Source organism: Podarcis liolepis (assembly GCF_965112155.1).
Source record: "Podarcis liolepis genome assembly, chromosome: 14".
NCBI classification, from domain to species: domain Eukaryota; kingdom Metazoa; phylum Chordata; class Lepidosauria; order Squamata; family Lacertidae; genus Podarcis; species Podarcis liolepis.
This window is the reverse complement of record NC_139569.1, coordinates 17,798,085-17,811,158: the sequence shown is the minus strand read 5'-3', so window position 1 is coordinate 17,811,158 and position 13,074 is coordinate 17,798,085. Positions and strand designations below refer to the sequence as shown.

Sequence of the window (13,074 nt, the reverse complement as noted above, 5' to 3'; positions counted from 1 at the left end):
GAGGACGGTTAAAAGACTTGTGATAAGATTATCCATGCATGCTGAGTTGATGCTCCCAGATGACTTGTTAATTGAGCATCCCTCCAGATTCATTTGCACAGAGTTTTGTGGGGAGATGAGATAACTGAGCCTTCATTCTGATCTGTTTGCAGAGATGTTGGGCGACATTGTGTCAAGCACTAGTTATCCCACCCTCTCCAGTGCATTTTCCCATCACTTCCCCCTAAACGTCTGGTTTTTTGGAGGGGAGCAAGCAGTGGCGTAGCGTGGGTTGTCAGCACCCGGGGCAAGGCAAGTAATTTCTGCCCCCTAACCCGTGGATTTTAGTAGGGGCAGAGAGCTGTGAGCGCGAGCGCGCGCCCCCCAGATGTTGCGCCCGGTGCGGCCGGCCCCCCCCTGCACCCCCCACGCTACACCACTGGGAGCAAGGGAAGCAGATTTATTGTGCAAGAATGCCAAATCCACACCAGTTGTCCAGCCATACAGAATTTGGCTTTATAGTCCTAGCAATGTGTACAGGAAGCAATCCTTGGATAACTCCAGTCTACTTGCACACATCCCCATGGCAGACTGTTTAATGTATTCCTCTCCATCCCTTAATCCTCACCTCCCCTGCAGCAACTGCACAGTTGGCTTTTGGAAAAAGGATAGTCATGAGCAAATTAAAGGAAGAAGCGAAAAAGAACCTCACGTTAATGTGATGACTGAAGCTGCGGGTCGCCCAACAACTGTAGCTGTGTTGTTTATTTCCTTTTCTCCAAGGGCAGGACTTTACAGTCATTAAGACCAAATCTCCCCTTCTTTGTCTGCAGCTGCTGCCGTTCCAGTATCTCCAGGTCTTTGGGCAGCTTGGTGCTTTCAGCATGTTAAGTTACTGCCCCTGGAATTATGAAGTAATCCAGAAAATGTGATTCTATGAATTTACACCCCAGGAACAAATGGCAGAGACAAAGAGTCATGGCTGGAGGAGGAAGGGGGGGGGAACGGAGGAGGGTTGCTGAGCAGCACTGTTGTAGTTTTAAAAGTTAGCTGGCCCAAGTAATCTATGGGAAACTTTATTATAACAGTATTCTTTTTAAAGCGATTGTTAGATTTTCCTCTCTCTTTCAGAGATACGGGGTTATAGAGAGCAGAGTTATCCTCAGAGTAGACCCATTCAAATGAATGAACCTTAATCATGCTCATCAATGTCAAGGAGTCTACTCTGAGTAGGACTAAAGGTAAAGGGACCCCTGACCGTTAGGTCCAGTCGCGACCGACTCTGGGGTTGCGGCACTCACCTCGCTTTATTGGCCGAGGGAGCCAGCGTACGGCTTCCGGGTCATGTGGCCAGCATGACTAAGCTGCTTCTGGCGAACCAGAGCAGCACATGGAAACGCCTTTTACCTTCCCGCTGCAGCAGTACCTATTTATCTACTTGCACTTTGACGTGCTTTCGAACTGCTAGGTTGGCAGGAGCAGGGACCGAGCAATGGGAGCTCACCCCGTCACGGGGATTCGAACTGCCGACCTTCTGATCGGCAAGTCCTAGGCTCTGTGGTTTAACCCACAGCGCCACCCGCGTCCCTTCTGAGTAGGACTAGTGTTGGATAAAACCCTGTGGGACCAATCTTATCTCTCCCCTACCTGATGTAACTCTCCTCTCCACGCCTGATATAACTGCCTGCAGAAGTATGTGAAGAGGAGAAAGTGTGTTTTGGAAGATGTTCACGTGTGATTATCTGAGGTTGCACTGTTCAGATTCCTTCCATTCCTTTTCAGTTTAGGGCGGAAACCGTAGAAAGGTACCCAAAAATGTGGAAGGATTGTGAAAAATGAAAAGGACAAAAAAGACAAGAAAGAATAACTTTAATGGGATATGACAAACCAAAACTGTTTGGAATTCCCTGTCAAAATAGTAGGTTTGATGTTGAAACGGCATCAGTTGTCTCTGGCCAACATATTCTCACGAATAACATTAAATATATATATATATGTTGAAGTGTCAATGCCAAATGATTTGTTTCTTGTTTATGTTTTCTTAACTGGGAACCCCCAAAAGCAATCAATCAGTTAAACGTTCCCCACAAGCTTTTTTTAAAAAAAATGTTGATTTTGATAAATTAATATTTTCCACATAATTCTTCTGTTATAAGTGGAAAATTTCTGTCTGCTGTAATGAACATCTCCTTTGATGTGGAAGAATGTACCCATTATTCTACACACCAACTGTTCTGTACCATCAAAGAAGAAAAAATGGCCAATTGGCACTCGCAGGTCAGCTTAGGCTCACAGAGTGCTGTTATCTGGCAACATGGTGTGCCTACTTTGAATCACAATGAAATGGGGGGGGGATAACAGCTCCCCAAGTATTTTTTAAGTAGCTCATATAAATTAATTTGTGTTTTTTCAACAAATACAATTAAAACAGCACTAGTGCTAAAATACGCTCAGCATAAAGCAGAAGAAAAAAGAAGAAAATCTAAAAAACCACAGGTCTAAAAGGCCTTGGTAAATTAAACCATCTATTCCTGACACAGAAAAGTCAATAAACTTGGCATCAGGTTTGCCTCTTTGGGGAGAGTGCTCCATAGCTGGGGCTCAATAGCAACAGATTAATTAATTAATTAATTAATTACATTTCTATCCAGCCCTTCTTTCCAAAGGAGACCAGGGTGGCAAAAGGCAAAATGTTAAAAAAAAAGTAATTTAAAATAAAATAAAAACATATTTTAAAACAATTAAAAACATCTAATTAAAATAAATACCAAGCAAGCATAGTTGCTTATGTCAAGAGTGCAGTGGTAAGCATCTATCAGCCATCAAATGGCTGGGTAAAGTCAATAATGAGGGGGAAAGACACACCTCACCAGGAAGAGCATTCCATAAATGGGGAACCACCACCAAGAAGGGAGCGAATCCATGTAACAAATCATCACCAACCAGGCAGTACCCAGTACCCAGAGGTGGCGGCACCTGCAGGGCCTCCCTTGTTAGTCATGTGCCCCAAAATGGTTTCTTAGGACTTCACATACTAACAATAACACAGTGAATAGGGCTAGGTAGCCCATTTTTTCCCACTCACCCCTGAAAATGTAGGGACTCAAAGAGGAGCCTTTGAGAATGATTTCAGTAGCCAGGCAAGACCATGCCAGATAAGTACACCTGGGCTGTTAGACATTTGGGGATCTAAAGGTATGCACCTATAAATCTGAATCCTATCCAGGATTGGGTGGGCTTCCAGTGTAATTGTTTCCAAACTGATGAAAGGTCTTTGATAGGCCAGGTTCCACTCAGCACTCTCACGGCTGTATTCTGTTGGGATAGGTGAGCTGGCCTTGGCTTGACTTCCGCATTTCCCGTGTTTCTTAATGTCACTTGTTGACATTAACGTCTCTGTTGTGCATGCTTACAGCAGTATGCACTGGCCCTGGGAAGAATGAGAATGTCCTGTGCACCCTGGTGTGAATTGGATGCTGGTGTGCATTGAGGTCTATGTCTCTGCAAAACCTCTTTGCACTGACTCTCACCTTGAAAAGAAAGGGTAGTGGTGTAGAATTGAGTCCATTTACAATTTGGGTTGATGCTCAAAGTAGCATGAGCCAGATTCTAAATAGGTTTGGCACAAGTGCTGAATTGCAATTCACTGTCCAACACACACAATTCTGAAATTTGGCACTGCGGCTGTTCTACACCCAGCAGAAGTAGGTTTAATTTGAAGTCAGAAGAACTGGCTGAGCCCAGGAACAAATTTTGAATTCCAGAGCTCAGCCCTGGAATGCAATAAAAAGAAGAAAACCACTCTTAGCGCGTGCAGAGGGCCCCTCCTATATCACCAGGAAACCTTTGCCAGTCTGGACACAAATTGGATTTGGGGCAAGGTTTCTAGACTTTCCCAGTGCCCCTGGGATATGCCAGGATTGGAGTCTGTCATGAAGGCATCCCTTAACCTCAGATATTTATAGAACACTAATTTACACGTGTTGAGAACACAATTCAAGGAGGAGAGATCTGTCAACAGTTCTTAGCTATGACAGCTAGGTGAAATATCCCTGTATCCAGGCAACATTCCATATACTAGTCAACTAATTTGAGTGTGGACCCAGACATAGCAAAAATAGCAGCCTTTGTGCATAAGAAGTAGGTGTCAGAAGGGTTGGGGGATCCCTATGATTTACAGAACTACCCCCAAAAAAGAAAACTAAAAACAAACCCTTTAAGGTCTCCCCGCTCCCCGCAAAAGCCCTAGCCCAATGAAGACTGAGCGTGCTCAAGTGGCCATGGAAAACTGAATGGTATTTTTGGGGCGGGGGAGGGGGATAGAACAGGACAGGGCTGGCAGACTAGAACATTGAACAAGAGCACTCCACACTGCAACACTTTGTTGCAGGTCCCATTTGCAAATATAAAATGCTTGTGACTTTCCCAAAGGCATCTAGCTCACCACTGTTGGAAACAGGATACTGGGCTAGAGATGGGTCCTAATTCTGCTGCACCAGGGTTCTTACTCTATTGCGCTCTCTCAGTTTCCAGAGCTGAACCGTGCCATGCAAGCAGATATAGCAGCTGACCCCAGAGAGGATGTGACTTCTGAACAAATTAATGGCACAAGTTAACAGAATTTGCCAACAGTGCAAAGACTTTCAAATGTTTACTTTCTGCCTCCTCAACCCCTCCCCCCCAATTAATTCTGCTTTAAAGAACAACCCCGGTTATTACTAAACTCCTAAGCACACACCATACATTTGCAGCACATTCTGGTGCAACCAATCCACAACGTCCTTTTTGTTATTAGGAAAATGGCAGGGAAATGCTCTTAACAGAGTGGGATAAGCAACTGGTTTACAGGAAGATGTATTAGCACTGTGCAAGCAAATCTGAATGAATGCTTATTGTGGCATAACATCCCCACAAACAAGACAGAATGCTCAGTAAAGAAGACTGGACATAGGCTGCATGCACACTATATATTTAAAGCATGACCTCCAAAAAAATAATCCTGGGAACTGTAATTTACTCCTCAACTATAATTCCCAGCACTACAGTTCCTAGGATTCTTGCAAGGGGTGCACTTTAAATGTATGGTATGTATGCTTTAGGGATGCAGGTGGCGCTGTGGGTTAAACCACAGAGCCTAGGACTTGCCGATCAGAAGGTTCGAATCCCCACGACGGGGTGAGCTCCTGTTGCTCGGTCCCTGCTCCTGCCAACCTAGCAGTTCGAAAGCACGTCAAAGTGCAAGTAGATAAATAGGGAAGGTAAATGGCGTTTCTGTGTGCTGCTCTGATCGCCAGAAGCGGCTTAGTCATGCTGACCACATGACCCGGAAGCTGTACGCTGGCTCCCTCGGCCAATAAAGCGAGATGAGCGCCGCAACCCCAGAGTCGGCCACGACTGGACCTAATGGTCAGGGGTCCCTTTACCTTTACCCTATGTATGCTTTAGATCCTTTTGTACAACAGTAGCAATACTGTGGCAAAGCACCAGCATCCTTTGTAGAACTCACGGCAGGCAGCAGGAGGAGGAGGATGGAGGCAAAACTAGAAGTAGTTGGCTCTGGCCTGTCAGTAGCTCTGGCTCCACCGACTGTCCCTTCTATCCTACTAGTCCCAATGGGAGCCTGCTTCCACAGGCTGCAGTCCTATAAACACTTTCCTGAGAGTCAGCCCCCTTGACTTACTACTGAGGAAACATGTATGGGCATGAGGCAAGTGGACTCCCGAGTCCACATCTCCCATGTTGCAGCAGCACAGAGAAGGAGAATTGGAGGGTCTTCTAGTCCAACCCCCTGCAATGCAGGGATTTCAACATGTGGTTCCCCATCCAATTTGGAACCATACCGGACCCTGCTTAGCTTTGCAAATGTGCTAGCAGTTTTATTGCTGAACCAACCAGTGGCCCTCCAGATGTTGCAGAACTACAATCAACTCTGGCCATTGGCTATGCTGGCTGGGGCGGATGGGAGCTGGGGAGCCGCGCAATATCCGTAGGGCCACTGCTTCCCCATCCTTGGTGCGGAGGAAGCTGAAAAGTGTCCTAGTCCGAGCAGCCCACGAGGCTCTCTCTTTGCTGAGCTGGCCCTCTTACAAAAAAACGGGAGAGCCGAGACCGCAGGCATCTTTTCCCCCGCCTGGTTTTTCTAAACAAGTGCCTACAGCAGCGCCCAGCGGTCGGCCAGCAGCTTGTGCTGAGTTTCTCATCTCTGTTGCCTCTTGGTTTTCTCCATCTCCTTCACACCCCCATTAACCCTTTTGCTGCCCACAAGCTTCGGTGGAGGCAGGAGCTGAACCTAGACTAGGAAATGCGCTTATCAAAATGATCCCTATTCCATGCTGAGGGGGAAAGAGCAAAGTCCATGGGACTCCCCCAGGACTTAGTGTGGAGCTAGCTCAAATGCACTGGACTGAGCCTTCTCTGTGCCCCCACCCCCAGATTTCAAGACAGTCAAGTCACTCTGTTCATTTCATTTCATCCTGATCCTAAACACATGACCTTCAATGCTTTGCTGTAGGTGGAACTTACTTCTGAGTATCTGAGTGAAACTGCCGTGAAACTAAATGCAACATTAAAAATGGCACCACGTCTCAAATTTAGTGAAGGGGGTAAAGCAGGGAGATTTCAGGGACCCAGCATCCCATAAGATAGAACTCCGGGCCTCCTGGTAGGGTGGCCTGCTGGGGCTCCTCTGTTGTGCAAAAGAAGAGGGTGTTGGTGGGCTGAAAAAGGAATGAGTCTGATCTGCTAGATATTATTATTATTATTATTCCCTGCTTTTCACCACACATGGCTTACAAGAATTAAAAGATAAAGTATACACAATTTAAAGCATAGATTCAACCATCAAAAATAAAAAATAACACTGTTTAGAAAGCAAAGGCAAAATATTTTGCTAGCAAAGGTTCTTTCGCAGCTGTTTCAGAATCTGTTCTGTGGATTTTTGTAGCGTTTTTTATTGTGATGCATTGTTCTTTTTCATTTTCATGTTATGCTGTATGTTTTTAAAACTTTGTGAGTCACTCATGGGACTATTTAAGTAGCAAGTGACTTATAAACTGGGGGGGGTACTTCTTCTTCTTCTTCTTCTTCTTCTTCTTCAATAACACTTCAGTGCTCTTGACAGTGATGAGACATTGAGGTGAGGCAACCAATGGTACAAGCAGTATTCTGACACACAGGCTTGTGAACATGAAATCCAAAACATAATTTAAACGTTTAATGGAAATCAAATCTTGAAAATTAAAGGCTGTTGCCTCACCAGAAAGCCACAAAAGTAATTGCTTGTTGTATGTGGTGTGAGCAACACACAGAGGCAAAATTTTCCACTTCAGATGCCTTCCAGAAGTCATATCTGTCACAACGTATACAAGGTCATTTTAGCTATCTGCATTCATATTCACTTTTAAAGCTTTTATTTTACTGATCTGTTTTAATAATTATTATTCTGTGGATTCTAGCTTTTGATTATGTACACTGCTTAAGCAGTTTATCAATCTTTCTAAGTAAATTCCTCCTCCCTCTGTGATGGTAATATCAGTGCTTCTTATTGCCAGGAAGTGTGCCAGGGCTCAGCTTTGGGGGCATGTGATGTTATATGGAGACAGGGCATGTGCAGAGTGCCTTGAATTCAGCCACAAATAGTCTCCACCCTCTCCTTCCTAGTCTAGGATTGGAGAGTAGAGAGAAAATAAAACACCCAGCCTCCTCCCTTCTCTATTGGGAAGAAGCGGAGAAGAACCGGAGGAGGATACATTGAGAGGGTTGTAGAGAAAGGAAAAGCAAAGACACAAGGCAGACGCGTGCAAAGAACAAAAATTCGCTTCTCCTACACTCTTCCCCCTACCCCGCCCGCGCCGCCCCTGCATCCCGACAGTTGGAGTGCTCCACCGGAATCCGGTCCATTATTATCTCAAAGGTTGGCTGGGAGATCAAATGCGAGACAAGTGTTTTTTGTGAATTCCAGGGGGTAGCCGGCTTAGTCTCTTTAAAGCAAAATAAAACGCTTGAACTTTACGCAGAGCAGACGTGTCACAGGCTGTGCATCTTGCATTTCACGCCCCCCCATACCTCTGCGTGTGTTTGTGTGCTGTACACACACTGGGGTCTGCCCACGGGGGTTGTCCACCAGCGCTCGAGCCACAATAACAACGCGACCCTACAGTCGCTTATAGAATCCGAAATCGGTGCCTCAACAACACTGGAGTGATATAAATACTAAGAAGGGAAAGGGCACCTAGCTTAACCCCCAGAATCTGCACGTCTGGCTGGGGGAGACTCCTGCCCGGAACCCTGGAGAGCCGCTGCCAGCCAGTGTCGACAATCCTGAGCCAAATGGGCCAATGATTTGACTCTGTATAAGGCAGCTCAGCTTCCTATGTTAATCATCATCATCACCATCTTCTTCTTCTTCTTCATTAGTAATACTTTTCGCTTGGAAACCAATCCCCCCCCGCTCTCTCCCCGCACACGCAACCTTCCTTGCCCCTGTGTGCTCGCTTGCAAGCCTGTAAGAGAGAAGGAGCCAGGGAGCCCCCAGTGCAGGACGACGGTGAACATGGTGCGTCTTTAGGACCCAGCGGCGGGTCCCGCGCGCGCTTCAATTTAGGGCCGGCGGAGCGGAGGGGAGGGAGCGAGCGGGAGCTGTCAATCAGGCAACGTGGTGAAAGTGACAGAGGTGGGCCGTTCCCGTTGACACTTGGCTCCATCCGAGGGGGGATATTTAATTTGGGATTGAGCGAGGCGAGCGCAGCAGTCGCGCGCTGGCTGGGCAGCGGAGCCATTGGGCGCAGGAGCGAGCGAGCTAGGCGCTTGGGCGAGGAAGAGCGCGGGCAGGAGCGCACGAGAGGCGCACGGCGACCAGGCGCTCCGCCGGAGAAGCGAGCCAGCCACCCCGGCAGGGCAGGGAGCGAAGGAAGGACCTCGCCGCCTTTCCGGCGCCCCACGAGGAGGCAGCCAGGCGCCGCCGCCGCCGCCGCCGCACCAGATTCAGCAGCAGCAGCAGCAGCAGCAGCAAGAGGATCGAGGCATTCCTCCCGAGCCGAGCCTTGGAGACGGGGCGAGCCGAGGCTGCTGCAGCGAAACCTCGCTCGCTCGCGCCCTTCTTCCCGCAGAAGAGCACGTTGCGAGGCGGCGGCGAGAAGGAGGCGAGCCCCCCGCGCGCACCCAGCCAGGCGGCTTCTCCGCCCCCCGCAGCTCCCCCCCCCCCCGACTCCCGGGATCCTGAAGCTCCTGGAGAAAGAGATCAGCCTGGCGACGGCGGGGCGACGCGTTTGACTTTTGCCAATTGGCTGGCTTGAAAAACAAACCCCAACCCCCGCCAAGGCGAGCGAGGCAACTCTTTCCGATCCTCGCGCTCTCTCGGCTCCCGGACTCGCCGCCCCTCGGAGTTGCATCGGGGGGCGATCTCCTCGGAGGCTTTTGAGTTTCGTCCTTTGGGGCAGTGGCTCGTGCTTCGCCCCCACCCGCGGCTTTTGGGATTTTATTGGGTGCCTGCGCTTTGGAGTGGCGCGGAGGATGACCTCGGAGATAGGTTCGGGGGCAGCTGGATCCTACTAAGGGAGCGCGGAAAGTTTCTGCTCTCTGTCCTCCGCGGGCGAGCAAGATCCCCGCTCCCCCCACTGCGCTCGGACACGCTGCACCTTCTCGAAGAAAAGACGTCGAAAATGAAGAAAAGTTCTCCTGGGGCCGTTTGGCAGTTTCCTTGGGGATCTGCGGCTGTTTGAGGAGATAATAATAACAATAACCCGCAACAAGAAGAAATTGACTGCACTTCGAAGGGGCGGGGGAGAACAGGGAAAAGTGGGGAGCCCCCCACCCCGCCAAAAAATTGGCCCCGTCTTCTTGTGACTCTCCCTCTTTTTGTAAAAACCCTCTCCTCCAGCCCCCACCTCCACCTCCCACCCCTTTGCTACGCCTGCTCTCCCCCCACCCCTTTTCCACAGTTCCCCATCTATAAAAGAGGGTTTTATTCCTGGGCTCCAGTCTCACGCCAAACCCTGTCATACCGTCTAGACATGTTGTCGTGGGTCTAAGTCCAGCTGTCACCATGGGGATGGAGGTCGGTCCGCTGTGAATTTTTTGGAGAGAGAGAGAGAGGAGAGAAGGAGAAGGAGAAGCAGGGGGGTTGGAACGGCCAAGAGCCAGAAAGAATTGGGTTGCCCTTTGGGGAGGCTGCTTCGCAAGGAGGGGGCGGCCGCTTCCCACCCACCCCGATTCTCCTTTCCCTGCCACCCCATTTTCTCTCCCCCCCACCTCTTCCCGCTCACCATGCTTGATTAGTAGCAGGGAGGGAGTGCCAAGGGGGACCTTACATGCGTCTGTCATCTAACCCCTTGGCGATCTATTTAAAGCCAGAGGCCTTGCTGGACTTTGTCTCAGCCTATTTATGAACCCCCTGGACTTGGCAAGTGGGGCCGTGGAGTATTAACAATCGGCGAAAGGGGGCAGGCAAGGAAGAAGCAAGTCCGCGGTAGTGCCTGGGTGCTGTCTGGGGCTGCTGGTGGGGACCCCCTGTCTTACATTGCACCCTGGGGCTGGGCTGGGCTGGGCTGAGGAGAGCATGACGGCCCCCCAAGCTCTCCTGCTCTGCTCTTGCTTAGCACTGCTACTCCAGCCGGGCTCCTGCCAGCCCTACCTGCGGCTCCGGCCCTCCCCCAGCGACAGCCTGCCCGTCAAGGACATCATCGAGCATCCCGACCCGGAGTATGACCCCAAGGAGCAAGACCTGGATGAGCGGACTTTGAGGAAGAAGCTGGGCAGCAACTTCGACCCCAGTTTCATGTCCGTGGCGGCTCCAGCCCAGGCCAACAACCTGTCTGCTTCGGATGCCCTGCACCGGTTCAAAGGCCTTGGCCCGCTGCCCAACGAGCTGAAGAAGCTGGACTTGGGCGAGACTCCCTATGGGGCCAGGCTCAAGATGGGCAAGAAAGCCCGCCGGAAGTTTCTGCAGTGGCTTTGGGCGTACACCTATTGCCCGGTGCTGTACACCTGGAAGGATCTGGGACTGAGGTTCTGGCCTCGCTACATCAAGGAAGGGAACTGCTTTGCGGAGAAGTCCTGCTCCTTCCCTGAGGGCATGTCCTGTAAGCCTGTCAAGTCAGTCACCAAGACCTTCCTGAGATGGTACTGCCAAGGGTGGTCGAGGCAGAAATATTGCACCTGGATCCAGGTCCAGTACCCTGTGATTTCAGAATGCAAATGCTCCTGCTAGCCTCAGCTATGGGGTGTCCTGCTGGATCTAAGAGACCTCATTGCTCCTGTGTGTGTATATATATATATATATGTGCGTGTTGCATGTGGATATGTGGATCAGCTCTAGCAGAACTGCCTTTCAGTACAACCCCAGTCCCTTGAGATGGGGTGGAGTAGACACTGTTCTGGAAATCTCACACGGGGGACTTGTCCAAGAGGCCTTGGCATCCTGAGAACCTCCAATCAGATTGTTGATGGATATGACAGGTGTCAGTAATCTTGCAACTTTGATTAGGGTTTTTTTTTTTTTTTTAACGATTGAATGAAGAACTCGCTTGTCTCCTGGTGGACCTTGTGCTCCCGAGATAAGGGGACATAGAAACTTTTGACACACGAGACCTTGCTTATTCATTTCTCAGTCCTAACCCCACCCTGTCCCAGCAACCCCTTGCACTGTATTTCTTTTTTTAATTATCTTATTTTATTTGAAATGGGGAAAGCAAAACCTGAAAGGAACTGCAGTGCAGGCCCAAGAAAAGCTAAGCACTACAATAAGATGTTTATTTTTATACATATATATATATAGCATTCTAACAAGAGGAAAATTACCATCCTTTGTAAATATAGAGAATTTAAAAGGGGGGAAAGATCCGCTGTGTTTTTCTGGTTATTTTTATTATAATTATAATTATTGTTGTTGTTATTGTTAATATTATAATAATTATTATTATTAATAATAAAATGGTGATGATGCAGGACCACATGTTGAGCCCAACCCTTTCAAAATGGAACACTTTCCTTCAGCATAAGGGAAGGGAGATATTTCCCCCAGAAAGATGGTTTATGATACCCGTCTTTCCCCCACAAACCCCTTGGGAAGGTGTTTAATTTCCGTTTCCTGTATATTTTTGTTTGTTTGTTATCTTCTGAACTTGTCACTGATCTTCAGACTAATATTCAAAGTCGTCTAGGTTTTTTTTAAAAAAATATGTATATTGATTAAGGAGATTTTTTTTTAAAAAAATGTATGAAGTTATGAAAGAGTGATGGATTGTTTTGTTTTGGAATACATATAGTAATGTAGAGACGTTAAAAAGAAATTTCTTGTGTACAGTTTATTTATTTTTTAATGTTTGTGTATAGGAGGTGTTGGGGGGGGGAGCTGGAGATTATGCCAGAAAATATTGAAAATGTTTACTTGAATATTCCTTTTGCAACATATCAGTGTACATATCAACCATGACTGATCAAAACATTTTTAGCAATAAACTCTGTCTTTGAAAAAATACTTCCACTATGTTCTACAGATCTCTGAGAAAATGTCCCAGCGGGTTGTGTCTTATATAAACCCTGTGTATCAGACAGAGATCCCAGCTGGTATGAAATCCAAAGAAATCTATTAATGCTAAACAAGCTGTGTGGTATATTTAGGCCTCGATAAGTGTTAGACCCTCAATTTTTTAAAAAAGGTAAAGAACCCCTGACAGTTAAGTCCAGTCGCAGACGACTCTGGGGTTGCGGTGCTCATCTCGCTTTACAGACCGAGGGAGCCGGCGTTTGTCCACAGACAGTTTTTCTGGGTCATGTGGCCAGCATGACTAAGCCGCTTCTGGTGCAACAGAACATTGGAACCAGAGCAGCGCACGGAAATACAATTTACCTTCCTGCCAGAGCGGTACCTATTTATCTACTTGCACATTTATTTATTTTTTGCATGCTTTCAAACTGCTAGGTTGGCAGGAGCTGGGACTGAGTAACAGGAGCTCACCTCGTCATGGGGATTCGAACTGCCGACCTTCTGATCTGCAAGCCCAAGAGGCTCAGTGGTTTAGACCACAGCACCACCCGCGTCCCAGACCCTCAATTTATCATCATTTAAATGTCATAGTATCTGTGAAAAGTTGATAG

General features: G+C 48.1%; 1 protein-coding gene across 1 annotated transcript; it reads left to right on the top strand.

The window, feature by feature from the left end:
* The first annotated feature begins 8,717 nt into the window (after nucleotides 1-8,717).
* LOC310692710 (noggin-2-like) lies at nucleotides 8,718-12,454 on the top strand. The gene has a single exon (XM_083473895.1). It carries the CDS (start codon nucleotides 10,535-10,537, stop codon nucleotides 11,183-11,185), a length of 651 nt encoding a protein of 216 aa, XP_083330021.1. The 5' UTR covers nucleotides 8,718-10,534; the 3' UTR covers nucleotides 11,186-12,454.
* Nucleotides 12,455-13,074: the final 620 nt, after the last annotated feature.

Coding starts and splice junctions, on each gene's coding strand:
- LOC310692710 (XM_083473895.1), top strand. CDS start 10,535: ATGACGGCCCCCCAAGCTCTCCTGCTCTGCTCTTGCTTAGCACTGCTA.